Raw genomic sequence first — 27,864 nt, forward strand, 5'->3', positions numbered from 1 at the left:
ATTCTTTAGTCAAAATATATCACCTGAAAGTAGCTATCAAACCACATTTACCAGTTTCGGCTCCCGGTATTCCTCACAAAGGCTCCCCATGGGCTATAGAATAGTTCAGGTCTATTCTCAGCCTGCATTATAGAGGTCTTACAACCAGATCCTGAAGCTTTGTCCTACATTGACAATATCTACCTCAAAGATGATGATTTAAATACACGCTTAACTCATGTGGACTCGATAGTGACCATATTGGCCTCTGACAGTTATAAAAAACATTTTATAAAATGGCTTACTTAAATGTAGTCTTCCTAGCCTATGAGGGAAAAAGACCAGCACCTAATTGCCATCAAAAATTTGCAACTTTGCAACCTCCAGATACACTTAGAAAACTGCATGCCCTATTGGAATTCCTGAACTTTGGCTGAGCCTACTTACCATATTATGCTGAGCGAGTTAAACCATTGTATAACTTGATAACTCCCATGTTTTCTCCAAAAACACTAACCACATAAACTCTCCAAGCAGACACCGTGGATTCAAAATATTTGCAAACTAGTGTTAACAAAACAAACTTAGTTTTGAGAATCATACCAAGTACCTCCAGGTACACTTGTGTAATCTACAATAAGGAACACAATGTTTCCATAGCATACAAATTACACTTGTACTCAAATGCAGAATCATATTTCGCATCCACAGCGAAAATCTTGCAGCTGTACAAACCCTCATTCTAGAAGTGTCATTTGGGGCAGGGAAAACAAATCATTGTTGTTTCTCCAGTACATGCCCTTGAGACTGCCACCAAAGCCAGCATTTCTAATGCTTGAGCACTACACCTTAGGTGGATTCAGTGGACATCATCCTTAAATGCAGTGGATGTGCAGTTTCAATATGATTCTACCTTAAGAACACAAGAATTTCTCCGGTGTGAGCAAAAGCTGCCTATAACCCCAGAAGCTGTCCTTCCTGGACCTAGGTTGGACCCATGGAGCTAAAACGGAGTTTAGCTAACCTCTGATCACAGACGACTCCCTCATCCTCCTTGCCATGCTAGTTAAAGGTCTAATAACATAGATGCCCTCTGTGTGGCAGGTATGCAAAGCAACAATTGTAACACTTCCCCTGTAGGTAATGTTAGCATATTCTTATGCTCTCCGAGTAGTGCATAGAAAGTGATAAACGTTGGTGTAGGAATTAAGGAACCTGGTGGTGTGAATCAGGATAGAAACATTTGTCGTGTTCACTTTCCTCTTAACCCTAACAATGTCAATCTGTTTCATATGTTCTTTGGTAATAGCACATGTACTAATTCGTTTTTTGAACATGCATTGTGCCATCATTAGTACAGATACCTCAGTGTGACATTCTAAGTATGAAAAGTGTATTTTCTAAATACCACTGAGTCCCTGAGGGAGGGACTGTTCCATTTACCAGAGCGCAGATCTCCCTCTGTGAAATGGACCAGGTTGCATGTCTGCAGCAAACCAGACCTGCCTTTATCATACATATTGCATTGAACTCAGTCCTTGTGCTATTATGTTAGATGGTCTAAAATTTCACTTAGGGTATATCTCTATGATATGCAACAGCAAGGCCCAGTACATTGCGCGTTGTATGTAAGGAGGAGATAGTTAATATTAAGTTGAAGGAAGATTTGTCAATGATGATTCAGAGGTTAATCAGGTAGAGGAGGGTACCTGGTTATTTACATGCTAGGCCACTAGATATATCCTTAGATGCATCTCAACGGTCATGGCTGCATCCTCACCAACTCTCACTATCTTCAGGACAAACACACACTCAAACACCAGCATTTTATTACATCATCATTTATTCTCAGCATTCTAGCTCATACAGGAAACGGGGACATAGGACACTACAGTCAACCTCTGAATCATCTCCCTTTGTGTGCCTATAAGCCCTGATGGGCACATTAGAGGCATCAGAATCCGATATGTAAAACTCCTCCATCTGGGTGAACCTTTGTACCCTCATCAGTTTTGTCACTCGCATAATAATTTCTACCAAATTTGGAGACTGGGGTGGTACAAAAAAATTGATCCAAAGACGGTGCCGATGATGGCACTGAGAAAGTGTTGAAGGCAAAATGGTACGCTTCCTTAGTGGGAAATGAAGTCTTCGGAGTAGGACCTGCAGGATGGGACCTTCTTTGGGGAATGGTCCAGAGGGTAGCAGGCCATCCCAAATATCCAACATGGCCTGTAGACAGGCCTCGACTTGGAACGGGTTAATAGATGGAGTAAGAACTTCAATTTCAAGACTTTCTCCGATGATGAGAAAAAGATTGACACAATCGAACAGCGCTGCCAAGTCTTCAGACGACCTTGGGAGATGGACCCTTTCCTCAAGGAAAAAGATCACTTCTCTTTCCCATTACATTTTTGAAGGAGGAGGCCCGGGGGATTGTGGAGGGGGAAATCACTCGTCCACGGTAAGACGCGGCCTCGCACATGAAACAGTTGATGCCCCGGGAAAGCGTGGTGGCTGGACCATAGCATCTTTTGGGTCCTACCCTGAGTATGCGGGGGCCAGGCGGAGAAACAAAGTCTGTCCTGAGGAACCAGCCTGACTGAGCAGGTGAGCCACTGACGTTGGACAGGCGGCCTGAGATGTGGCCCAACATCTTGAGAAGAGCCGAACCAGTAGCTGCACTGGTAGAACGTCATTCTTGGAGGCAAAGGTTTGCAGTCAACAGGCCAGACAGCCTCTGGATGATGGTGAACTGATCAGGGAGAAGGAGGATGCGATGTTGGAGTGCAGGTGTGGGCAGGCTGGCTGGGCTGGAGACGGGGCAGGGTGTAGCACCCTGCTCTCCCCGGGAGTGGAGGAGAGGTGGCGCAAAGTGAGACTCACCCTGAGCCAAGGAATTCTGGTCGAGCAACAGCTCAAAACTCAACAATCAACCAGAAGACACAATAATTCAATGTATACCCCAAGCTGATCTTTTTTGCAAAAGCAAGTACTTTAATTGCACACAAAAAACGAAATACGACACAATTCAATGTGTTTAGTCAATGTAAGGTTGTATCCCTGGTTGTACTCCTTGTGTGCCACACCCTCTCAACTCAAGATTCTCTCCCCGCCCGGTTGACCCTTGCATCTACAGCCCCCCATATTCTGAGTCAGAGGCATGAATACGTTCCTGGGTTTAGATGTGCAAATTTCTTACCCAGATTCAATTTGGCCAGAAAGTCTCAAGTACCCGCACTAGATATAGATATTCTCAAGGCGGATCTCAGGCCTTTGTTGTGGGTGAAGTCTTGCGATGCATGCACTGTGATCCTGCATGTCGAGGTATTGCAACAGACGTAGCCTGCTCAGTCCATCCTCAAGGCAGAGTCAGCATCCATAAATGACTACAGCATGGCAGGTCCAGGGGTCTCAGCAGTTGCAGCCTTCCAGGCCAACCGGTTCTACTCTGCGACGACACCACAGCGCTGCGGGACCAGGGATCATGGCACAGCTTCTCCAGCAATTGCTGCCTCAATGGTCAACCAGCTGCACTCAGTGGCCACATGTAGTTGCAGACACCCCAAGGCAGCTGGGCTCCACTCAGCAGTGACGCTCTTCTTTCTGGTAACAGCAGTGGCAGCTCCAGCGTGCGGCCTGCAGCAGCTGTCAGCAAACACGGCCACACTCAAATTGGTTAAGTCGCTAGGGCCGATTCAGCACAAACCGAGCACAAAGATGGGGAACCTACTTACATTATGGATTGCTCCTGGGTTTGCTCTTCAATGCAGTTCGCTTTTTCTATATGCTTTCCTCCTGTCAGGAACATAATCTAATGGGCTTATCCATCTGGGCAGGCTCTCCTCCTGCAAAGCAAAGTACACTCATTCCCACCCTCAGCAAGCAGTAAAGCGGGCTTCTAGGCACGAAAAAGACTCTCAGCTTCTGAAGTAGGAAATGCAGAATTCAGGTAATTTCCTCTCACCTCTGGGAGACTGGATGTCAGGCAGACAGGCATTCGAACAGGAGAACATTCCCTTATATCTTGCAGGGCCCATTCCTGTCCCAACAGTCAAAATGATTGCATATGTAACATCTATCATGTTATGCAGTGCGACAGTGTAGACTAAGTCACAACTTAGGGTCTCAGATGTATAACCATCTTTCTAAAGTGACCTGTGCATGTAACTGACTCTTCAGCCCCACTAACTTTTCAGACACAGGTCTGCTATGTAACTAACTCTCACAGAGACCTACTAACTTCCAAAGGTGATCCAGGCATGTGACACTCAACACAGAATCAATAAGGGGATGAGGAGGAATGATTGTGACAGTTCAGAGGATAAAGCTCAAAAGGTAAATATTAAAGCGTCTTCCCCAGACTTACTGTATATAAAAGGGAGCTATGTCAGTAACTGGGAATGAGGATGGTCATCATCAACCAAGGGATAAGGACAAGACGGTGCTACATATGGTTCACTTGTGGCAGCAGATTTGCTACTGGTCCCCCAATAGGTGATTTTGTACATCTAAGGCACTCTAATAGGGGTCCTTCCTGCAAATCATGGTCCTCCCCTTAGCTGTTTTAATAACTATAGGCTGGCGGAGGCCCCTTTCAAACTTAAACTGGAGTGTAGCTGGTTTAGTTACCCCACCTTACGTTATTCCAGTCACCAAGTTACTTGTGTGTCTGTACTTACTGTATTTATGAAGCATGTTACAGAAATGGTAACCCTAGTAGCGGTCTTTCCTCCTCCATCACAAGGTACCAGGTCTGCAGAAATTTCAAAAGTTCAAAGGAACACTGCCACTCATGACCTACAACAGATCATTCGCTCAACAACTAGGGCAACTGAAAATGTCAGTCCATTAGCCCCAGCTAACGGGCAAGGCCACATGACTGTCATCATGTGAGAAGAAAATGCTTACCTCCCCTTCTGTCTCCAAGAGCTCTTTTAGTCCAGACACATTCAGCTAGAAAAGAAAGTAAAATGACAGTAAAGTTTTCTCTAATGGCATACTTTACACCTCCTAGTCCTTTCCTTGTTAAGAGTTTATAAAGACACTCACCTTCTCCATCCAAGGACTGAACAAACCTTTACCACTCGTCACCATCTTGCCCTTATCTTGAATTTGTGCCCATCTGGAACTGGATCTTCATGCTCTGAACTATCCTAATGCTCTATCCTTAAAACCCTACTACTCTGTGCTACTCTTACCATGAAGACAAACCACTCACTAGCTCTTAGCCTCTCCTCCAGTCCAATGACCAATGATCTTTTGAATGCTCTAGACTCGCTCGATGCCACTGAAGCCTTGAACCCATGTTCTTCTGCACATTTATTTAAGTGGGAGTAAGAATCTGTTCCCCTTGTATTGTAACATGTTAAAAAACCGTCAATTAGGCTGGATTAAAGGCATAGGGACAAATTAACCAAATGATATGACCGTCTGCTTCCAGAAACAGCAGGTGGACATCAACCAAAGACTTTTAGGAGGTGAATGAGAGTGACTATGATAAAAAGTAGTTTTCAAAACTAAAGAGGACAGATTACAATAACAAGAAACCCTTTATCGAAGCATCACCAAGCAGAGTTTGAAGCCCACCATAAAGATTTTTGTTTCCATGATCCTCCCCATAGTCAAACATCAGTGACAAACATGGGAATAAATACCCATCTTTTCTGAAAACCTATATGCGTGCGCAGGCCAACACCCTTACACTTCACCAGATATGTTCCATCATCTTTTCCAGAGTAGACCACTAGCTTTAAAAAAGTAGAATGCACAGTGCAGTAGGTCATCAAGGCTCTTTTATTGTTAGGTCTGTCTATTTCTATTCTTTGTCAAGATCAAACTCTAAAACACGTGATTGAACTCTCTAGTATTTTCCATAAATGGTGCCTTGATTAGATACCCAGTAAAGGTTTGCACTAAACAAACTCCATGAATAAAATGAAATAGGAGCAGGTACGAGTTTAAATACCTTTATGGACTCTGGAAGCTCCCCAGATTGGCCTGGTTCGGGTGCTCGTTGTCCAAGATTTGCAGTCTGGTTCTGTGGCAGTGGTCTTCCCATGGCTTTTGTCTGAGACGGCTGGATCTGTGATGCATGTCCTTCTGTGGCCCTGGTCTGATTCTGAGATGCAGGTATTCCAGTGTCCCAGGAGCCCTCTTTTGCAGCTACATTAGATTCTTTGGTATGTTCAGCAGAGAGTCCCTCAAATAGGTCAATGTCTTGATCATTCTGTGCGCTGCGGCTCTTCTTTGCCTGCTGCCCTTCCTCGGCACCCCAAGGGAGGGAATAAGGGGCAACATCAGGGTTTTTCCTCTTCCTCAAGTTCTGAAATTCGGGGCCCACTGCTTTCTCAGTGTCTCTAGAGTGTTGCTTCTGCCAGACGTCCCTGTACCAACCGAGCCTGTAGTCAGTACTCAAACTACCCTCTGCTTCATTGGTAATTCCTCTGCACAGATCTCTCAGCTGCTGCTGGCATTGTTCTGTAAGAGGATGTAAGAGGGGAGAGCTGTTCTCTCTCTCTAGGTCCCTCTGCAGTAAGGCTCTCAGTGCCATGATCCAGGGGTCCAAGGAGGTATCATGCCATACAGCGTCAAGGATTTCGCTCAGACAGGCCTTTGGCATTGGCGGGTGTGCCACAAGCAAGAAACGAAGGAGATTCCTCTGACACATCAAAGGCAGCAAGAGGAACAAAGGCTTCCTAGGAAGTGAGGAAAAAATGCAGAAGAACAGAGGTGAACAAGTACCACTTCAACCCTGAATGTGGAACTCAACAAACGTAACTGATGTTAGAAATAGTATGACCCTTACAAATTATTAATCTATCTAGCCACCACCCCCTAACTTAATGTGTGCCTTGGTACTTGCTGCTTACATCTACTAACAAGTATGTTTGCATTCTTTCCGAAGGAATTTGGTATTATTCTAGCAGACTGGATAGTTTTTTAACCTGCTGTAAAGCGGAAAATGTGGGACTATTGACAATCCTCCAGAAGGTATTTGTAATTCCTTTTTGGAAAATCTGTATTCTTTTGTAACCAATTATACAGTGGTGCCTTCTCTGCGTCACCTGCTTTATGTATGGGTGGAGTTAGTCCCCGTTTTCCTACTGCCTTGCATTGGACAATGTCACTTTCTTTGCCGGTATCTAAATCAAAGAAACTCAGAAAGCAACCATTCTAAGAACACCAACTAGAGCTGTTGATTATCTGTAGGAATCATCCTTAGAACCAGGGGTCACAAGATCATATCCAGCATGCCTCCCTTCCAACCCTTCTCCCTGAAAAGGCTTTGACTACTCGCTGCCCTCTGTCTTGGCTCATCAGGAGTGGTAGTTTTTTGCCGAACATGCTACCCACAACTGTATTTTATCAGCACTGTGCCTAAAGCTTTGCTTGCAAGTTCTCATTTGTAAACTAATTTGAAGTCCATTCATGGAGTTCAACATTGAAATTGAAAGTCTAGTTTTTGTGCAAATGATTTGTTTGTGCATGTACCACAACAGAGTTTGCTTTCCATTTCCTCCCTACTGGTTGTCATGCAACTGCCTCCTTTCATTACATCCACCACTTAAGCACTCCATTCAGGACTTCCTGATCAGTTATCCATGTAAATAGAAGATCAAGGATGACTTCCTGCACCAGCTTTGCAGCTAGACCCTGTTAGTGGCCTAGGCCAAACGCCCTGCTAAAACCCCATCCTGAATTCACATTGCATCACTAATAAACATCTCTTCTTCGATCATCCTCCTCCTGTCGACCTATTCTGAATTTCAATTAGTCACTACACTGGCTCTACTAATTTAGGTATATGAAGAACCCTTGCTAACACTGCTTTATAACTTTACTGCCACACACTCTGTGATCACACCTGCACCTCCACAGGGCAGACACATAGGGCCTCATTCGGATGTCTGTGGGACTGTCTGTGTCGGTCCCACCGACATCTGAAGCAGTGGTCGAACTGCGCATTACAATGCGGTCGGTCCGACCGCATGGGTGAGGGACCAACCTCTGTGGTTCCAACAGGCTCCAGGAGCCCGTTGGACCTGCGGTCGGAATGTAATCCTTACAATGAGGGGGGTGCGCACTCAGGCGCACCGCTGTAGGGATTACAATGGCCCTTTCCGAAGGCTTCCCAATGGCGGTCTGGCTGCCATTGAAAGGCTGTCGGAAACGGACTAGCAGGGCCCCTGTCCCTCAGCGGCCTCCGCTATGAGGCCCGGGTGGCACCACAGGTGCCCCCACAACATGCCCCATTTGGCAGGCACCCTGAGGTGCATGCCACAGGGTGCAGGGATGTTTAAAAACAAGCCTTTTAGATTTGGGGCTTGTGCTGCGGCTCTTTTCCGGGCTACAGCACAAGCCTCAATGCAAAGAGGCATGTTTCCGACCGCCTCCACTGGGGTCGGATCCTAATTTGGCGGTCGAGACTGCCGACTACTTGTGGGCCAGTCCCGTTACCACAACGATGTCAGTTGGACATTCGTCCGACCGGCATCGTAATTAGGGCCATAGTCTTAAGTAACAATAGTTTGACCAGAAAGCTGCTTCTTATTTTGGTTGCACCTATGTGGTTCCTGTGTTCCATAGTGTTTGAATACTTCTGTGGCTTAACCAGATAACCAAATCTTTTTTTGGTTGCAATAAAGCCACGCCTGGGTGGACATACCAGTTTTCTGGCAAATCTGCTATTTAACTGGGAAGCAGGGCTCTCAGATATTGGGCCCATCCTGCTCCTGGGTGAACATTGCAGGCCTCGAGGATCATTTTAAATCCCAAGTTTCATCTACCTCAGCCATGACACTACATAACCAGTACTTAATCCTCCTTGACATGGCTGTACCCTAACCCCTCACCTGCTGTAAGAAGTTTATCTTGCTACCACAGGCAAAACAGTGGCTTGTCATAAGAGAAGCTTTCATTAAATTGCCAATAGCTTGTAAATCACCACCTTGGTGTACGGCAAGAGTCTATACCAGAATACTCAGGACTATCCAGCAGAGGCATGCAACAATAAGGCACTGCCCGATCTGTCTGAAAATCCTTTCCATAATAGATAGGCCTAGGTTTGACTTCAAGTCTGCAAGGACCGTGTGGGAGCAGCCCTCTGCTGCTCACCACAGCATCCATTGCTTCCCACATAGGTCAAGCTACAAACATACACTCTAGGAACCACGCAAAAAAGCCTTGATTGGGTAAACAGAACAAGACATGCATAAGTAATGATAATAATAATAATAAAAATTGTAATACTGAATGGCTATGTACCTGCGCCTCTTCTCAGAGTCAACAAGCACAGCAGGTGAATAGCTCTGTGTCCCTGGCTCTACCACTCCCCTGAAATACGTATCTGTCAAAAGAGGTGAATACCTCTGTATTACTGTGGTAACAGCACTGGAAATGAATGGTTCGATGCAGGGAATCAGCACAAACAACTGTACTGCTCTCTAAGATTATACAACCAAATTATTCCAGACATAGGCACAGATATACAATTCCCTCTAGGAATACAATACCTACCTCCTGTACCCCTTGGGCTAATTATACTCTCCTAGTACACCATCACCTCCTCCTCAGGGATCGTTTCTGATTAGGAGTTTCTTATGGCTAGAATCTCCAGTATCCATGAGCCAAGGGCTTGGACAGGCTTGCGACTGTTTTGAAACCTCCTCCTTTTCTTATTACAGTATCCCTTAGAAGAAGGTGGGTCACATTTGCAGGAATGGTGGCCAGGGTTCCTAACTAGGCAAGACTGAATTCCTGAGGTGGTTTCGTCAGGACAGATCCATCTCCGTGAAATTAGCCCAACGTGCCCTCAGAAGCCAACACATTAAATTGGGAGTTACCACCTGTGTGCAACAGGGACTTTTAGGCACAACCTCGACATGGACAAAATCCCTACTGCTGGCCTACTCACTCACAACAAATTCACTAAACAGCAGGTCGAGAGCACAGGCAAGAATGATGTTGCCAACCTAAAACCTTTCTGTGCTACACTGAAAAATAACGAGTATGCACACAGGACAGCAGCACCTTTCCCCACAGTCACTCAGCTGTGGAAGAACCCTTCCCTCCAACTTTATCTAAGACTATGTGGGAACAAAACTGCACCCCAAAATTTAGACACCCCAAAATGTACCACATTTAGCTTTCCCACAGTTTACTGGATCAGAGATGGTGTTAAACCTCAATTTCATGAGCAATGTGTCCCCGTGTTAAGGAACCTTCCCAAATATCAAACTAGCAGAGTAAAACAATTGAAAAAGTTATGGGATTAAACTGATTGAATGGACCCCACTCTATAACTGAGATCTATATCAATTAAAAAAAAAATTGTGTTTTAACAAGATAAAAAAAAATAGGCGAAAACAGATTACATGCCACAAAGGCTTTCAGAATCAGAGATATACAGAGTATGTAAAATCAGAAATTATTCAAAGGCCCTAATGAGCAGCCAAATCAGTAGATAGACAGGCAGCATCCGTAGTAGGACAGGAAAGTCTCCTCTAAATCTCGCTCACCCCCAAAATCAAGGGTTTTTTATACACAATTCTTGCACAGAACGTTAGCAATCCTGCAGTTTCATCGTTGTGTGAGCAAAAGTATAATTTCTTTAGCAAATCAGAACACAAGAAAAATAAACGTCATTACCATAACACATAAGCATCATAACATTTCCTCTAACAATTATTCAACACTCTCTATGCTAATGTCATCTAGAGATGTTGGAACAAATATGAAACATTTAACAGTAAAACTTTCTTCAGATGAATAAGACTAGTGAAATAACGGAAAGCATAGCAACATGTATTAGTATTGCATCAGCACCATGAAAGATTTCAACACTAGCAGTACAACTACAGCAGTGAAAGTAAACTGTAATGACATCAGTTTGGCTATGCTCTGCTGAGCCTGTGGGGAGAGGATGTATACCGAGAGGGATGGGGGAGATTTAAGTGGGGGGAAATCAGGCGTGAGTGACAGAGATCAAACTAACTAAACCACATTAATCACTTCAATACTATACATCATATGAAAAAAAATTCGAATGCAATTATATTAATTCAGTTTACAAATGTAGAATCATGTGTGGGAATGAAGATTGCACGTTATTATTGACTAAAATATGAACCCGAAAAACCTTTCTACAGCTACTATGGGAGAGGTGAGAGGGGTAGGAACTGCCTGCTCTCACTCCCAGTTTCAGGCATTCATGAAGTAGACGTAAAGACCACACACCTAAAAGAGGACAGAACCGACAGACATATAAGGCTGTGGGGACCGGGATGCTGACTGATGCTGCACACTTTATCCAAATTGTTCGTTTCAGATTATCTCATCACAGGTCGCACACAGTGAAGGCGAATGAGCAGTGGTCCGAGCTAAGGACACCCTATCTGGTCTCTATTTAAGACCCTGAGTTAAATTTGTGATAGGGAATCCGTGCTGGCATTCTCGCCCCAACTTGTGAGCTCCAAAGAAAACAGGTTACCTTGCAGCGCAATGCAAACCTCGACTTTCTCACTCACGTACTCTACAGAATTTACCCAGATCAAAGGACTGTGGCCTGCCTAGTTGAAGAATTATGTGTGATCCACGTACAGCTGCAGTCTCGTGGAGACCCTAAACATGGCAACTCATTCCAAACGATCCTTTTAGTTCTCTGGGGAGATGGTTGCAGGACAGGAACAGACTGGACTAGGCCTCTTCACGCGTTTTTGAGGGCTCTCCTTAACGGATGAAAGATTTCCCCCACATGAGGCTTGTAAACGCAGGAGCGCGGCAACAGGCTCTTTTTCAGCTTTGAAATGCTGCTCAGGGGCGGAGCTCAGTTCCACATACAGGGACATCACGTTTTGTCAGAGGACCCGTAACGATGCTGAATATGCTCCAAAGTGCCTCGGCCCTCGATGCATCACAAACGAGACCCTGATCAGGGGAAACGGACATTTCTCAGTCTTTACTATCAATAGTTTGTCTTTTCCTCACCAGTGCAATAATGCGGTGGCGCAGGTAGAACTTTCAGTCCAGGCTGCATATCTTGAGGTTGACTGGTATTCGTGCACTGTGATGTTCTGTTATTTAAAGCGGGTGGTATTCTTCTATTTCCTCAACTGGAGCAGTGTTGCAACGATGTTGGGTGTATTGATGGCAAAACCATACAGCCTTGATTACTTTATTTTTATACTTGTCTCCAGCATGATGGTGTCTTGCTGCAGGTGTGCAGAAAGCCATCAAAGATGGTAAGCTAGTCCACAAGATAAGTGGGTGCTGGTCGTGGTGGATTTGTAGATGCTGGTTTTGAAGATGGTGCAGGCTGGCAAGACGAGACAATCTAGTCCCATAAGGATGGGGCAGATGGCATCATATTAATTCAGGTCCAGTGTGAGATGTGCTGCGTCATGCAGAATGCCCTTAAAAGGGGAGGGACAAAGTGGAATCAGGGAGGCCATGGAGCAGGGCGTTACCACCATCCAAGTGCAAGAGCATGAAGGTGTGAACAGCAGTCCTGATATCCTTTTGGAAAAAGGTTTCACTTTATTTAGATAAGCAAGATGGTACAAGGCAGTCTTTGTGTTTTGGCAGTGTGTTCCTTCAAGGGAAGGTTGGTTTTCAGGGTTAATCCAAGTGGCTTGGCATTTAGTGAAAGCTAGGATTCGAAAACATCAATGTCATTAGGCACGGTTTGTACTATTTATTAGTAGTTGCTCCCGTCAAATAACAGGAATTCTGTCTTAGTGGAGCAGACCTTCAGGTAGGCACTTGACATCCAGGGCCTGATGAGATGCAGGCAGAGTTTGAGGCACTGGGTGTCCGGAGCGGAGGAGACTTTCAAGTGGGGTTGTGTATCGTCAGTATACTGGTTAATTTTGATGTAATCTGTGAGTAAAACTCCAAGGGACTCAATGTAGAGGTTGAAGATGACAGGGGACAGTTTGGAACCCTGGGAGACATATGTATGAAAATACATGAAAAGGATAAGGTATGCATGAAACATATTAATATCAACATGTCAGAGACCTCAGAATCCAACTAATATATGACACAATCAACTTTAGATAGAGTTTATATATATTTTTTTATATTGGACACCTCTGACAGATTTCGTATTTTTGATTTGGAGTCAGTATGGGCATCTTGTCAAGATGGGTCGCCTCCCCATTACAGCACAGGAGGCTTAAGTGATGCCTCCTTGGTGCTCCACAGCGGTATCAGATGTCCGGTGGGTAGTATAGTTACTAAAATGTTGAATCAAGATTATTAACCGAGAAGAAAAAGGAAATATTGGTAACCAAGGAGCAAAAAAAATCACCAGTGGGTACCAGAGTCTAATCAGTGATGACTCTGAGGACTCACCGGAAAGAAGTGTACTAGTAAATGTACTTTATATGCCATTCTTCTGGCAGAGATCTTTCAGATTTATTTCCCTCACAACTTTTCAGCCGACAGCTAAGACACAGATGTCACCCAAGAGGCATTCCAAATGCTTCTTGAATAAGTGTTTCTGGGTCCCTGAAGTCCAAAAGTACCAAGCCTTCTGCGCTCATAGGGGTGGCTCCACAGATGTCAGGAACTTCCAGTCTCAGATTACTAAAACTTTAAGACTTTGTCGGAGCAGGGGCAGGTTATTAGAAGCTCTCATGGTGCTGGGGAGGGTGCGGTGCCACCTCTACTCTGGGTGAAAAGAGCACATCCCTAATTCATATAATCCAGCCAAATAGGGCAATTCATGGGGGGAGTCTTACAGAAAACCAATGGATGGACGGATGTCTTAGCATGCATTGGATATTCTGTGCTGCCTTGCACAATACTGGTCTCAGATCAAGTGTATGTAACGCCCTTTCAACAGATAACTAAGGTGAGCACTTCCATGCTATGATTTACAAGTGGCAGAGAGACCTTACGCAAAAACTTCAGGTGAGATGCAAGTCAACCTCTTTCCTCTGTGGGTGGCAGTATACTGCACAATAGTCAAAAAGGGCTGAGCCACTCTAAAAATAATATACAACGTTATAGAGCAAGTGAAATTATCTGGTTTTGAGGCCACTGTTAGTAATGTAGAATTGTTTGTAGAGGCAAAAAAAATGTAATATGTCGAAGACAGCAAAACACTCAGACTTTGCTGCACAATAGTTCATTGTAAATTGGCCTTCTGGTCTCTTTACTGAGGTTCCTGCATCTTTATGGGAGGTTTAAGTACTCAGATTCTATGAATTCAGAAGTCATGCGGCCAAATTAAGTAACTTGGGATCCAGGTCCCCGGCTTGGCTCTGGTCAATCATTAGACTGAAAGATTATCAAAGATTATCACAGACATGGTGGTCTGCTGACCCTAGCAGGTCACAAAACCTGTGATAGCCTCCAATCAGAGTGAGTGGCGATTTGCTATCTGCCTCATGGATTTTAAAAAGGTAGTTCTAATTCCATACCATACCAAACCCTTATTTTGGTAACCGACCGATCAGTGTATGTAGGAAAGTAGGATCTACTTTTATGGTTACCCCCACTTTTTTTCTTGATGTGATGCTGTTTTTGACTAGTCTGACTGGGATCCTGCTAATCAGGACCACAGTCTATCTGCTTTCTCCCTAAATTGGTCAGTTCAGTACTTGGGTACACCCCAGATTGGATACTGGGGTACTCTTATAAATCCCTAGAATATGGTACCCATGCACCGAAGGCATAGGTATCCCAGAGGTCTCCCATGGGCTGAAGCATTTATTATGCCACCCATGAGAGACCATTCAAAATGAAACTACAGGCCTGCCATTGCAGCCTGGGTAAGTTGGTGCATGCACCACTTACTAAAGATATGAGTTACTATACCTAAGGTTCACTGCACTTAAAACCTATAAGTCACCCCTATAGCAAGTCTTTGCAATCTTGAAGGCAGGGTGCTTGGTTCTAAGTGAGAGGGTGCCCCTGCATGAGCAGGACAACCCTGCAGCCTACGGAGTCCATTCTCCTGGGTTATCATTGAAGCAGCCATATACTATATAGAGGGGCACAGCGTAATTACGCGATGACCATCTTAATAACGGCTGCAACGAATCCTATCATGTTTGGTATCAAACATGTTGGAATCATACCCCCACAACGTAAATGGTGTGGGAGGTATGATTCCAAGCACTGGAAGAGACCTTTGTTAGGCTCTCAGTGTTCCCGGTACCAGCCTTCTAGACCCAGACAGCACAAAAAGGTTGCTGCCGCCCAGAGACACATTTCTGCCCTCCTGCTGCTGAGCCAAGCTTAAGCCGAGGAAGGTAGAACAATAGGCATCCAGTCACAGGGAGGTATGACCACCTCTCAGACAGGATTTAGTGTATGAGGGCTGGGTGGGTGTGCTTTCCAGCTCCAGAAAGTCTGCATGAGGGGCACATTTGGTGTCCCTGTGCATAGTCCAGTTCAAACCAGTCCTGGGAGCCGTTGGCTCCCGCTCTGGCACAAAACTGGACAAAGGACATGGGAGTAACCTCCCCCCTGTCCAGACCCTCCCCTGGGAGAGTCCCCTGAATCTTCCCAACCCTTTCACTAGGTTACTTAAGGGCTTACCTGGGTGTAGGTCCCTAGATTCATTAAGGGGTAAGATTCAGATCAGACATCACTGCACTTCTACGTCTGGGCACTCTGGATTTCGCTGGACTGCGTTTGGGCCTGACTTCATCTCCCTTCCAGTCTGCTGCATTGCCTGTGCATCATACAAGAAACTCCAAGGCCTGTGAAGCATCAAAGACAACCAAAGGTATATCTCTTGGAGTGAAGGTGTCACTCCCCTGCATTTGCAGGCACCACAACTAAGTCGATCGGTCTGTAGATCCTGAGCTCCTCTGGACTCCGTGGGCTTTGCAACACAGGTAGTGGTTTTCCACAGCTCCCAAGGCCTGCTCTACTCTCTCACCAAATTTGCGGCCAGCATCCCTCATGGGGGCTGCAATAACTGAACCCCTGGGTACCGCATCCAACTTAGTTACAAAGGCTTGTTGGTTTCTTTGCAAAAAGATCTTCGGGCTCTATGTAGCCCCAACCTCGAGCATCTCCCGTAACCAGAATCTATAGCCACACCACATTGTGTGCACAGTGGCCTGCATCTTTTGGTGAGCTGCTTGAGGTCCTCTCGCGACTCCAGTGCCTTCGGCCTGTGGGTCCACTTGAGGGTCACACTTTTTTCTTTTGGGCTCCCCAGATTGCTCGGGCCTGCCATGACTCCCAGGCCTTTGGTGAGTCCCCTGGACCTTGCTGGTCCAGACGTTGCTCCTTCTTCGATTCTCGAGTGGCTTGCTTTTACCAAGGATTGTTGGTGTTCCTGCTGGACACAGACCTCTCAGCACTCGACATCCTTCGTGGGACAGTTTGTGCACGGTTCCTGGTCTTCCGCAGCATTGCCTTGTCCTCACAACTGGATAGTCAAGGTCCTCGTCATCCATCCTTAAGCAACCGGCATCAGAGGGCATTTGTCTTCCAAGTCTCCTGGCCACCCTTGAGTGACATATATTCTGTACCCTCTGCTTTCAGGTACTCCTTTTCAAGGATCCACATTTGGATTCCCACAAACACCTCCTCTTCCAGTAGCGGCACTTTCCTGATGTCCTCCATTGGGTTTGACGACGGTCTCCGACACCACTATACACGTATGCACCTGGCTTCCCTGGTGTAGGTAATTTGGGTACTAGGGTATCCATGGGTGGGGTGGCTCTCCAACCTTCTGTCTTCCACTTGGTTTCTTCAGGGTCCACTGGGAAGGGTCCTTAATCTTTAAAAATCCAACCACAACTTGCACATAGAGTTGTAAGGATTAAGCGGTCGTGTTTCCACACTGCACACGCTCTCCGTGGGGTCTCTATCTACTCACCTCAGGTGGTTCCTTGGGGTTCTAGCACCTCTACGTCCTCTGGACACAGTCTTGACTCAAGTTGTGGTTCGTATACCACTTTTTTAGTATATGGTTTGGTCCCCAGAGGCCACTGTATATTTCGTGCTATTTACTGTGTTGATTTGCTAACGTATTGTGTGCATTGTGTTTATCTCCGTGTTGAAGATATTGGAACATACTAGAGAGTATTATATAATAAATACATATTTTTATAAATACTTGGTGTGGTTTTTTTCAGTTAATCTATACTATAAGATTGCATTCTGGTAAAACAAGCTGCTTTACACTCCTTCTGGACTAAGCCTGAAGGCTGCTCTCCGCAGTTACCACTAATAGAGCTTTCTATGGTTGTCTAAGACCTCTGAAATCATCATAAGGGTTGTCTGGACTGGTGCAAGGTGCCCACTTACATTAGTGAACATCATATAGTGGCCAACCTCTCACAGTGTATATCTCAGTTTGCAAAATGCTGGAGCTTACTTTGTGACAGTTAGTACATCTGGCCTACAGTGTGTTAGGAAGGATAAATCTGACGAAAGAGCAATGATTTGAGATGATGCCGAAAGTTAGGAGTGGCGTTTTCTAGACCTAATGAAGACGGCAAAGAATTATATAATCAAGTGATAGAAAAGGGAGAAACGTTTGCCTACTCCTTTTTGTTTTATGCAGAATTTATTTCAATAGGCACCTGTTAGTGAATGCTGGTGTTTCACTCAGCAAGGTCTTGTGGATTATGCAGAAAAGTTTAAACTGAACTCTTTGCTTTATAATGAGCCAGTGAAGTTTCAGAAGCAGTGGACTGGAATGAGCAAAAGAGAGAGTCCCTTGTAAGTAAACGGGGCGCATTATTTCAGATGACTTGCAGCCTAATTTGTAAACAATGCGGTAACTTCCCCCAAAAAAGGGAATCGCATAATCTAAGAGGGACCCTATAAGGGCACTAACTGCACTGTCTTTGCAACCTGCTAACAACATAGGAAGAATCTTCAGTAGTATTCGGAGGTAGAGTGCAAGAAGGCATTACCGAATACATCTGATAACATTTGAGCCGCTAGACTCAACTGGCAGTCAATCTTCACTTCTAAACTTCTGTGAAAGAAGTTGGTAATGAGCCATTCTCAGAGGGCCAATATGCATCAAACCATAGATCACTGCAATTATTAATGATCAGAATCTCTATTTTACCACATCTGCACACAAGTACATTTTTCAGTAAATATGCGACCTGCAATACAAATGATAGATATTCCCAGTCCTCCAGAATTAGGGGCCATTGGCTGGAAATGCGCTCATGGATTAGCCTTATATGGATTTATGACAGAGGACCCAGTCATGGTATGAGGCCATATATCCCAGTACCTTTTATCCTCATTGTCAGAGACATCTAATAAAGGTTCATGCAATGTCAACATCGTGAACTTGGTCAATGATTCACCTGTTAATCATTTTTGTTAATACTAGGTCTTTGCAGCAGGATCTCGGGCAACATGTCTAAAACTGTTTTTTGGGCTTGCAAGGAAGTGAGAATTTCAGCCAGGCAGGGGAATTGACCTCTGCCTCCAGCTGTACTTAGTAGAGCTATGCAGTTCTGCGACACAGCAGGTTTGAAGCCTGGGTGTAAAACATGGGGAAGGAAGATAAGACAGTCTTCTAATGGAGTCACCTTGATTATCTTCTCCTTTTAATTCCTCGTTGAGCATACCGAAGATTGAGATGGCCATCCCACTACCCATGAGGCATAGTAGGGGATAGGGTTAGGAGCTATCAACATATTGCTGGTCTTGATCAGCCGTTAATGGAGTTCCCGGGGGTTGCTCTGCAGGAGATGGCTCCTCTCTGGGCTTTTCTGTCTCCGTTTTTATGGCATGGCATGGCATGAATGCATTGGACCTCTTCAAACAATACCTTCTTCAACATCAACATGGCAGCAAGAGATTCTCCATATGGAAGCAGACTTTTTTCGCTCCAGGTAGAATACTCACTAGTATTCAACTGATGTGCCAATACCTAAAAACCGGTCATTAGGGGTCTCATTAAAATGAAAAGTGCAACCGCAGTTTGCCAGATTGAAGATTCTTAGACTGAGTGAAGAGGAATTCATGTCACAGGAGGATTTCAAGGAGAGAGGGAGTTCCTCCTCCTTGAGTATTTTTTATACCTCAGACTTAAGCACTCCATGAAAGACTCCTTCCCTTATTTCCCTGGCCGACCCAACCCCTCTGTTAATGGGTTTCAGTTGAATTAGCACTCTTCTTCTAGAGACCTCAACACTAGAAATTACAAAGCAGCGCTTGAAGCTCAAAACATCCCTGAGATAAACATTAGGAGAAGATGGGGGAACTGAGACTTGGGACAGAAGCTGTCTGACATACTATGATTTTACCTTTGTGCAGAGACCGGTAGAATTTCACTCAACAGTAGGCATAGATTAGTGCACTAAGAAGTTATTCATATGATATATTACACACCTGCAGGCCTTCGAGAAATGGGACTAAATGTGGAAACACAGTTTATAAGGTGTGGTTGCCCTTAGGTGGAATATTCTCACTTTGCTTGAAGATGTCCGCAGATACTGAACTTCTGGAATCAATCATTTGAAACTATCACAGAAATGACTAATGAAAAATTGACTTCCTCCCTGATGATGGCTCCGCTAGGATATGTTAAAGAGATCAAGTAAAGAGTAAGAAGATTTACAGCACTGGCCTGCTTATACCCCAAGCATGGGTCCCTTGCTCGCTGTGCCACTGAATTCAATATGCCTGGCTGACGAGGGGTGACACCCCGAAACCGGTCCCAGAATGCTTTGTTACTGTTCCAGGGAGGACCTGGACTGGCAGTTTGGGCTGGACTGTTCCCATGATCAAGACTGGTCAAGACTGATTTGCATATGGCTGGGTCGAAACTGGGGTGGCATAGAGAGCAAAAGAACAATGGATTCAACCTAGATCTCTTCACTGGGGGCGAGTGGTTGAAAGGTTTTAGCACTCCATCCATCATCTTGTTGTGTTTGGTGTAATACTAAAGTAAACACTATGCATCCAGTCTTCCACCCATGTCTTACCTGAAAGACATTTGAGACCCCATCAGGAGCTGTCTATTGGAAACAACTCCTAATGTATAGTTAGATATATAATGTTTTTTCGGATTGTCAAGAAGAGGGATGACTGCCAAAATATAAGATGGTCTTTGGGGTTTCCAACAATTAGTAATAACAGGGAGTTAATACTAAATGGAACGTACTTTGATGTTATTCATCCTCTCAAGTACTAAAAAAACGATATATGGCCCAGTATAAAAGGAACCGTTTTTAAAATCTGATGTTATCGATGTTCATTTAATAGTACTGCAGTACTAAATCTGACTCATGATTCCCTTTTGGTGAAGTTTATACCCAATACAACCCACAGCAACAATCCTGAAACCCAGAAAAACTACTGGATATTATTTCCAGTATTCTAATGTCCCAATATTAGACGACATGTTTCATCTGAGACACACCCGAGTACGTGAACAGTGCTGACTCTGTCATTGCCCTGCTATTGGGTTTAATGTGGGCTCCGATATCCTGTCGACCGCTTTCGGATGGTCCTTTCACTGGTTCGGATGGGGAGTTGCTTTCTTCTTGTATTGGGGCTGGAGAGTTGGGATACCTGTTGTCGTTTTTTTTTTTTTTAATGTTGGGTTGGCTCTGCCTGCCTTCCCTGGATCCTGGGCCCCTTCGGTGAACGAGAGATTCGGCCCACTGCTCAGGGACCCAGAGGGCCACTGCCGTTCTTCAGTATGGCATCCACCATGACTTATAATGTTTGTTAGCTGGAAAGTCCGGGGTCTAAACAACATAGCAAAATGATACAAGATACACGCCGACCTCAAGAGAAGGGGAGTGCATATTGGCCTCCTGCCAGAGACCCATCACACTGCAACTGAGAGGGAGACACTACGCAAAGGATGGCGGGATCAGATATAGGAAACAACGTATTTGGCCTTTGCCAGAGAAGTTATGTTGTGGATCAGACCAGGGGTGCCCTGCAAAAAAACGAGTGAATTGATGGAACATGGTGGGAGGTATATAGTAGTCAGAGGTCGACTAGCAGGGTGCGATTTGGCCATAGTCTGGATCTACGCCACTAACACAGATCAAGGAGGCTTCTTCACTGAATTGTCCAGAATTTTGGCCCTGTATATGGCTCAAGTCATACTGATAAGGGGAGATTTTAACAATGTTGCTGACCCGATCCTTGATCGGTCCCTTTCGCAGCTGGTCAATTCCACGGTTCTTCGTTTAGCCCGTAATTTTCTGGATTGGCAGCAGTGGTGGGGGTTGGTGGACTGTTGGAGGCGACTATACCCTGGAGTAAGGAATTGCTCCTTCTACACCGGTATGCATGAGCTCCACGTCCGACTTGATACTTTTCTGTGTTCTCCTAGGGTCCACGGGGTCGTATGCAATGTAGAGTATCTCTGTCAAATGGTCTTGGATCACAACCCAGTGTTACCCTCCCTGGATTGGCACAGAGAGCATCCCCTCATACCTGACTGGGGACTATGTCTCGAGGTCTTGGAAGACCCAGTGTTCCAACACACTATGGTTGAAGCCATACTTAACTACTTTTTAGATAATGCTGCCACTACTTCTTCACTCCTGATTGAGTGGGACGTGTTTAAGGCAGACATTGGGGTGCTGAAATGTTGAAATTGCGGCATACACTAGTAGGGGAACTTGAGTCCCAGCAGCAGGTGCTACTTGATCTAGAGGTGGCCAGATATGAAAACCCAGGGTTGAAACAATCATTATTAGACGATAAGGAGCTACTGGCGATCCGACTTGAGAAGCTCCACTGCTCCGATTACTGAGAATGCATGGTCGGCACCCACACTGAGTGAGATAAAGCAGGAACCCTGCTGTTGTGACTTGCCAACCCAACCTCCAGGGGCTCTATAATACTGGAGGTAGAATCGGACGCTGGTGAGCGCCTCTATAGCCAGGCCGGTATTAATGGTAGGTTTGAGGAGTACAATACGTCCTTGTATACCCCCCACATGCCTCCTCAGATTCTTGACAAGTTCTTGGACCCAGTGGCCCTACTGACACTCGCACGGGATGAGGCGGAAGTCCTCATTGGTGCTAACACACTTCACGAAGTATGGGTGGCAATCACAGCCATGGCGCGAGGCAAGGTCCTTGGAGCAAATTGCCTGCTGATCGAGTTCAACGTAACATATGTGGAGGAACTGGAGCCGAAACCTGCTGCCATCTATGCTGTTGCCCTAGATGTATGCCATTTACCGGAATCCACTTATAAAGCCCTGGTGATCCCGCTTTTGAAACCAGGCCACCCCCTACTTGATGTTAGGGCATACCGCCCCGTCCATGCTTAATGCTGCCAAGACCTGAAACACCTTGCTAACCGACCTCAGACAATCTCAGTCAAGTCGCTGACCCAATTCTCGAAGGATCTCAAGACCTGGCTCTTCGACTGAACAACTTAGCGCAGATGGGTCAGAACCTTCCCCCTCCGCGCCTTGAGACCCTCACGGGTGAGTAGTCGCACTTTACAAACCGTGACTGATTGAGTGCACGCTCTAAAGCGTCCTCTTGAGGACTGGACCTACAGGGTATGTCACATTATACTGCCTTATACGCAGACAATATGCTCCTGTTCCTAAGGGATGTGGGCGCGGATCTACCGGGAGCGATAGTCCTACTGGAGCACTTTGGGAGGGTGTTTGGCTTGTGCATTAACTGGCAGAAATCCCATCTGTTTCCGCTTTGTAGCAACGTGCCTCAGCCCCAGGATCTATGTGAACGTACATGGGCAGGGACCTGCCTGAAATATCTGGGTGTCAAGATTTACCATAATCCCCAAGACCTCCTAGACCGTAATAATGGCGCTGCCTTCAGGGCTCTTCTCACTTGCATGGATTTGTGGACAACGTTACTGCTGTCCATGGCGGGTAGAGCGGCTGTGGCCAAGATGATGGCACTCCCTCGGCTACTGTACTTCATCTTGACGTTGCCCCTCCTTGTTCTTCGTCAAATCTTTTGGGATCTTGAATCACTGATGATTGGCCTGCTATGGGGGACAGGCAGATGTAGAGTGGCAATGTCAAAACTATAGCACCCAGTGACAGAGGAGGGACTGGTGGCACCAGACCTAGAGGCCTACAGTGGTTAAATCAGTGGATCCATGCTTGAATGAGCCTTAAGGACTGTTGTGTGTAGATTTAGATTCCGTATATAGGTTTCCCGATTTATGCCCTTATATAGGTACAATTCATAATGCCCTTATCTAGGCATAGAAAATCCAGCCCTTATTTAGGCATTGTCCATGCTAACCAAATACAGGCATGGTCTCCTACATCCGTCAATCCACGTCACAACGAGTTCTTGGAAAACCAGACTCTTAAGTCTTTAGGAATTTCTCTTGCTTGGATATTGATTTCTCCAGGAACTCATTATTATGCATGAACATCTATTCCTTAGGGGTTCATTCATGACGTTCCGATGCCTGACTTTTACGTCAATACAGGCATTCCTAAACACCTTCAAGGTATAAATATACCTACACTTGCCCTGGAAAACCACGGTTCCGGTACGGTCCAGCTCGACTGCCTACTTTCGGTTCGCCACGGCAAGTTCGGAAGAAGATCGAGTTCCCAACTGATGCACTGACCAGACGTTGTCATCCTCCTCGCAGAGAATCCAGCTCCAGTGTTTCTGACTTCCCTTGCGGGGTGTTAGATATCGAGTCCCGTAAAGAGATTCCAACCTCACACATTCTAAGGTATGGAGCAGACTAGAACTTAGAGAAACTTCTGGCAACTCTTGGCAAAACTTAAACTATAGCTAGCTGTACTTTAGAAAACAGCACCTACTTCTTACCTCGAACTACACTTAGGTTAGGTACACTGGGGTAGAACTATTTAGAAGCATCAGACGAGTATTCACATTTTAGCCTGTGTTATTTATGTATGTATTTTATGAATATATGTCATAGCTACAAACCATGCTATTGCAGTATTATTTTATCTTACTGCTAACTCTGTACATATTGTACTTCGCAGTCTGTCTTTCGATTGTAGCAGTTCATATCTCTTGCATGAGAAATAAGACTGTTCAATAAACCCTCAATTTCTGTGCAACTCTGTAGAAACGAAGCATGCACGATTGACTTAGTGAAACTGTTATCTATTGTTTCCACGGTTCTGAGATTGTTCCGACTCTAAGGGAAACAAAGTTGTCATGTTTTGCGGTTGTCAGAAACTAATCCCTTCTTGTTTATTGGAGAAGTTTCTAGTCACCTCTGAGTTAGCTGGCACACACAAGTAATTAAGTTTAATGTACTCGATAGAGACATACTGACCTCAGTCCTATGTTAAAACTATAGTGTATATTATTCCAATGCGCAGAGCCTATCAGGGATATAGGAACTACACTACATGGCACCCAACGGTTTGGTAAGGCACTAATCTAACGCTAGATACTGAAGTAACTCAGTCGTGCTTTTCTCAGAGACCCTCGACTCATAATACTCCATAAGACATCTGGAGTGGGTAGGGATAATATCCGCCATAGCTGAGTAGGACGACAATCCTATGTATTAGCTGTTTGGTTTGTTCAACGTTGAAGGATACAGTGTTCCAAAATATCGTGCACCTTATCTTTGCTTCCTTGAAACTTGTTCTACATTTTTTTAACCAAAATGTCTGATACAGAGGCTGCGGCTGACCAAGTCATAGCAGGCTTTAATACTACAGGTTTAGATGAAACCAATGAGGGTGTTATAAACATCCATCCAAATTTAAGGAGAGCCATCACTCTAAAACTTATAAAACATGGCCTAACACCCAGAGGTGGTAGGGCAGTTTTTGTGATAGAGGCACATGAATCTCACCAGACAGAGGTATTCTATTCATGGATAGTATTCCCAGAATCAAATCCAGTAACTAAAACGTTTCGCTTCTACAAAGAAGATGAACCACCTGAGGAATATATTCCTTTTGAGGATATTGAAATCCACTCACATACCAGGAGCATGATCTCTGGTTTAAAGGCGCCCTAAAACATTACAATCACATTACCAGGCTCGGTCCACTAGGTAGACCAGGAGCAACATGGCCGATTTTAGCCGGCTACACACCTCATCCTGACATTGAAGAAATGTCAGATGTAGAATTACTTGCTCAACTCAAGGAGTTGATCAAAATCTACAGACAATTAGTTCAATATGTCATGCGTACTTCCACAGTCCAACCACCATTAACCATTCAAAATCCAGCCCCTCATCAGGGGAATACACTAAAAATCACTCCACAGACTTTACACGTAGTCATGGGTAAAATGCCCACAAAACGTGAACAAATTCCATTCTGGATAGCTCAGAAAATTACTCAGATCTAAGCGGTATTTCCCAATACCAGCCCTTATGAGAAACACAGAATTCTAACAATCTGTTTACCAATGGGGATCACACCACATCTGGAAGACTGCACCCCTTGGGGCACAGTCTTTGCTGCAATCTACACAAAAACACATGGTGTTCCATCTATGGCGGTAATACCTGATGTCCTGAAACAAATTCAAAACCAATACGGGGCAGAGCCTGCTCTGAATTTAGGTATGAAGTTACTGAAAAATTTCGACCAGGTCTCAACAATATTATCATCCAATATTAAAGGAGAAGCAGCATCAGTTGCAATCCACCAGAAATTAAGGAAATTTGATGCAACAGAACAACCACAAGAACTAGCCAGAATAATTGAAAAATCCTATGAAGAATTAGGCAGAGACAGTTTGGGAGGGAAATCAGTTAAACCACAACTGTCTGAAAGTCCTGAAAAGGCCTTTACTAAAAACAATCCTACCTCTTCTAAAAAGAAGTGGGAAAATAACAAACAACATTCAAAAGAGAAAGATTATCAATCCCGAGGTAGGTCTCCTCAAAAGGAGCCCTCTGAAAGGAGGTACAACCTCAGGAATAGGGATAATTTGAGAAAACCTGACAGGTATCAAGATACTGATACACGTTCCTCTCGTACCTTTCAGATATCTTCACAGATATCCGAAAGAAAAGAGGACGGTCAGAGAACAAAGAAGAACGCGTAAAGTACAAAGACGATCAACACGTTCAGAAAAACAAACCAAAACCTCAATTCTCCAAAAAGAAGGTAGCAGGTTTGAAGATCAGACATGTCGAGGATACTGAGAACACATCTCAAGAACGGAGAATGGGTTTAGACAATGTTGGACTGTGCAGCAGACGTTACAGTAGCTCGCCAGAACCTGAAGGGGCTTCTGGAGACAGTGGACTTGATACCAGGGTTAGTTCTCCGCATAGGTTATATGAAATAACACTCCGTATGGAGGGAGACATACCAAGAAAAGTGAAAGCACTCTTTTGGGAACGACTTTCGAAGGGTTATGATATACTTCTAGCAGAACAAGACTGGCCACCAGAATTTGTCAGGGAGTGCCCACATGGTGAAGACATCATTATGCCAGCCTTCTCCAACGATGTTCCAGTACACTTAAAATATACTTATGCCAGGAAATGGGCAGTGGCCCAGGCCCCAGCATTATACAAGAATCTTGTAGGATGGGATGAGGACTCACCTCACCACAAAATCCAGTTTAAAAAAATCAGTCAACTGCACAAAGGCAGTATCCAATGAAGCAAGAAGCTAAAATACAGGAGATCTTAGATCAACTTGAATACCAATGGGTGACTTAAACATGCACCTCATCAATGAACAATCCTTTGTTTCCTATCTCCAAACCAGACAATACATATCGTCTAGTTTTGGATTACAGACACTTAAACTCTTGTTGTAAAACATTTGCTGTGCAAAATGCACAAAGTACAGCATTAATGAATAACATTGTGCGTAAAAAGTACAAAACCAAATTAGACATTTCAAATGGTTTCTTTTGTCAAAATATTGCACCTGAAAGTAGATATTTGACCGCTTTCTCAATAATGGAGGCCCAGCGTCAATTTTGTCGACTCCCACAGGGGTTCAAAAATAGCCTGGGGTTATTCTCAGCAAGAGTCACAGAGTTACTACAAATTTATGATGACGAAGCATGGTCATATGTCGATGATATCTATCTGACAGACGATGACCTGAACAAGCACTTGAACAGGGTGAACACCATTATATTGGGCTTCACCTCTGAGGGTTACAAATTCAACTTTAAAAAATCCAGAATTGCCCATCTCAACGTCCTTTTCCTAGGATATGAACTTTCCAAGTGAAGGCAAAAGCCTGGCAGCCAACTTTTTAGAAAAGTGTGCGCTGCTCCAACCTCCAAAAACACTGAAAAACTTACAGTCGATTCTAGGTTTCCTGAATTTTGGAAGAACATACATTCTAAACTACGCAGAGAGGGTGAAACATCTCTACGAATTAATCAAACAAAGCCACAACTTGGACACAAGAATACACAGAAATTCTGCGTTCACTTCAAACAGATATGTTAGCAACTAAACACTTGCAAACACGCGTAAATATACGCAACTTAGTGATCCGAATCATTCCGGGTCATTGCGGATTCACCTACTTAACTTTTAACGAAGGTGAAAAAATACCAATTGCATACAAATCACACTTGTATACACAAGCAGAAATGAGATTCACTTCTACAGAAAAGATTCTGACAGCAGTTCAAACCGCTGTAGCAAAAGAAAGAGCCCTAGCACAGGCGAAACGCATTATGGTCGTGACTCCTGTACCAGCCTTAGAGGCAGTTACAAAAGCGAGTATTCCGAATGCAAAAGCTTTACATCCAAGATGGATACAATGGGTTAATTCTCTTGCTGCAACTGATATTGAATATGTTTTTGATCCTTATTTAAAAACATAAGCATTCCTGAAATACGAACACGAATGTCCTCTGCCTACTGAAATTCTCCCTCTTGATCAGTACGAATTTATAATGTATACTGACGGATCTCCACAACCTCCTACGGAAAGTATACAAGCTTACAGTGCAGCCTGCGCAATCGATAAAG

General features: G+C 44.6%; 1 protein-coding gene across 6 annotated transcripts in view; it reads right to left on the bottom strand.

Moving 5' to 3' along the window:
• FANCE (FA complementation group E) overlaps nucleotides 1-27,864 on the bottom strand; it is a 202,486-nt gene that overhangs the window by 128,244 nt on the left and 46,378 nt on the right. For all 6 annotated transcript variants that reach the window (XM_085651094.1, XM_085651084.1, XM_085651086.1 and 3 more), the window contains 2 exons: nucleotides 5,948-6,677; nucleotides 4,891-4,935 (listed from right to left, as the gene is read on the bottom strand). In XM_085651094.1, coding sequence (XP_085507220.1) covers nucleotides 4,891-4,935; nucleotides 5,948-6,649 — 747 coding nt within the window. In that variant the 5' untranslated portion in view covers nucleotides 6,650-6,677. The remainder of the gene's footprint in view (nucleotides 1-4,890; nucleotides 4,936-5,947; nucleotides 6,678-27,864) is intronic.

This window comes from Triturus cristatus, chromosome 1_1 (assembly GCF_964204655.1).
Source record: "Triturus cristatus chromosome 1_1, aTriCri1.1, whole genome shotgun sequence".
In the NCBI taxonomy this organism is placed as follows: Eukaryota; Metazoa; Chordata; class Amphibia; order Caudata; family Salamandridae; genus Triturus; species Triturus cristatus.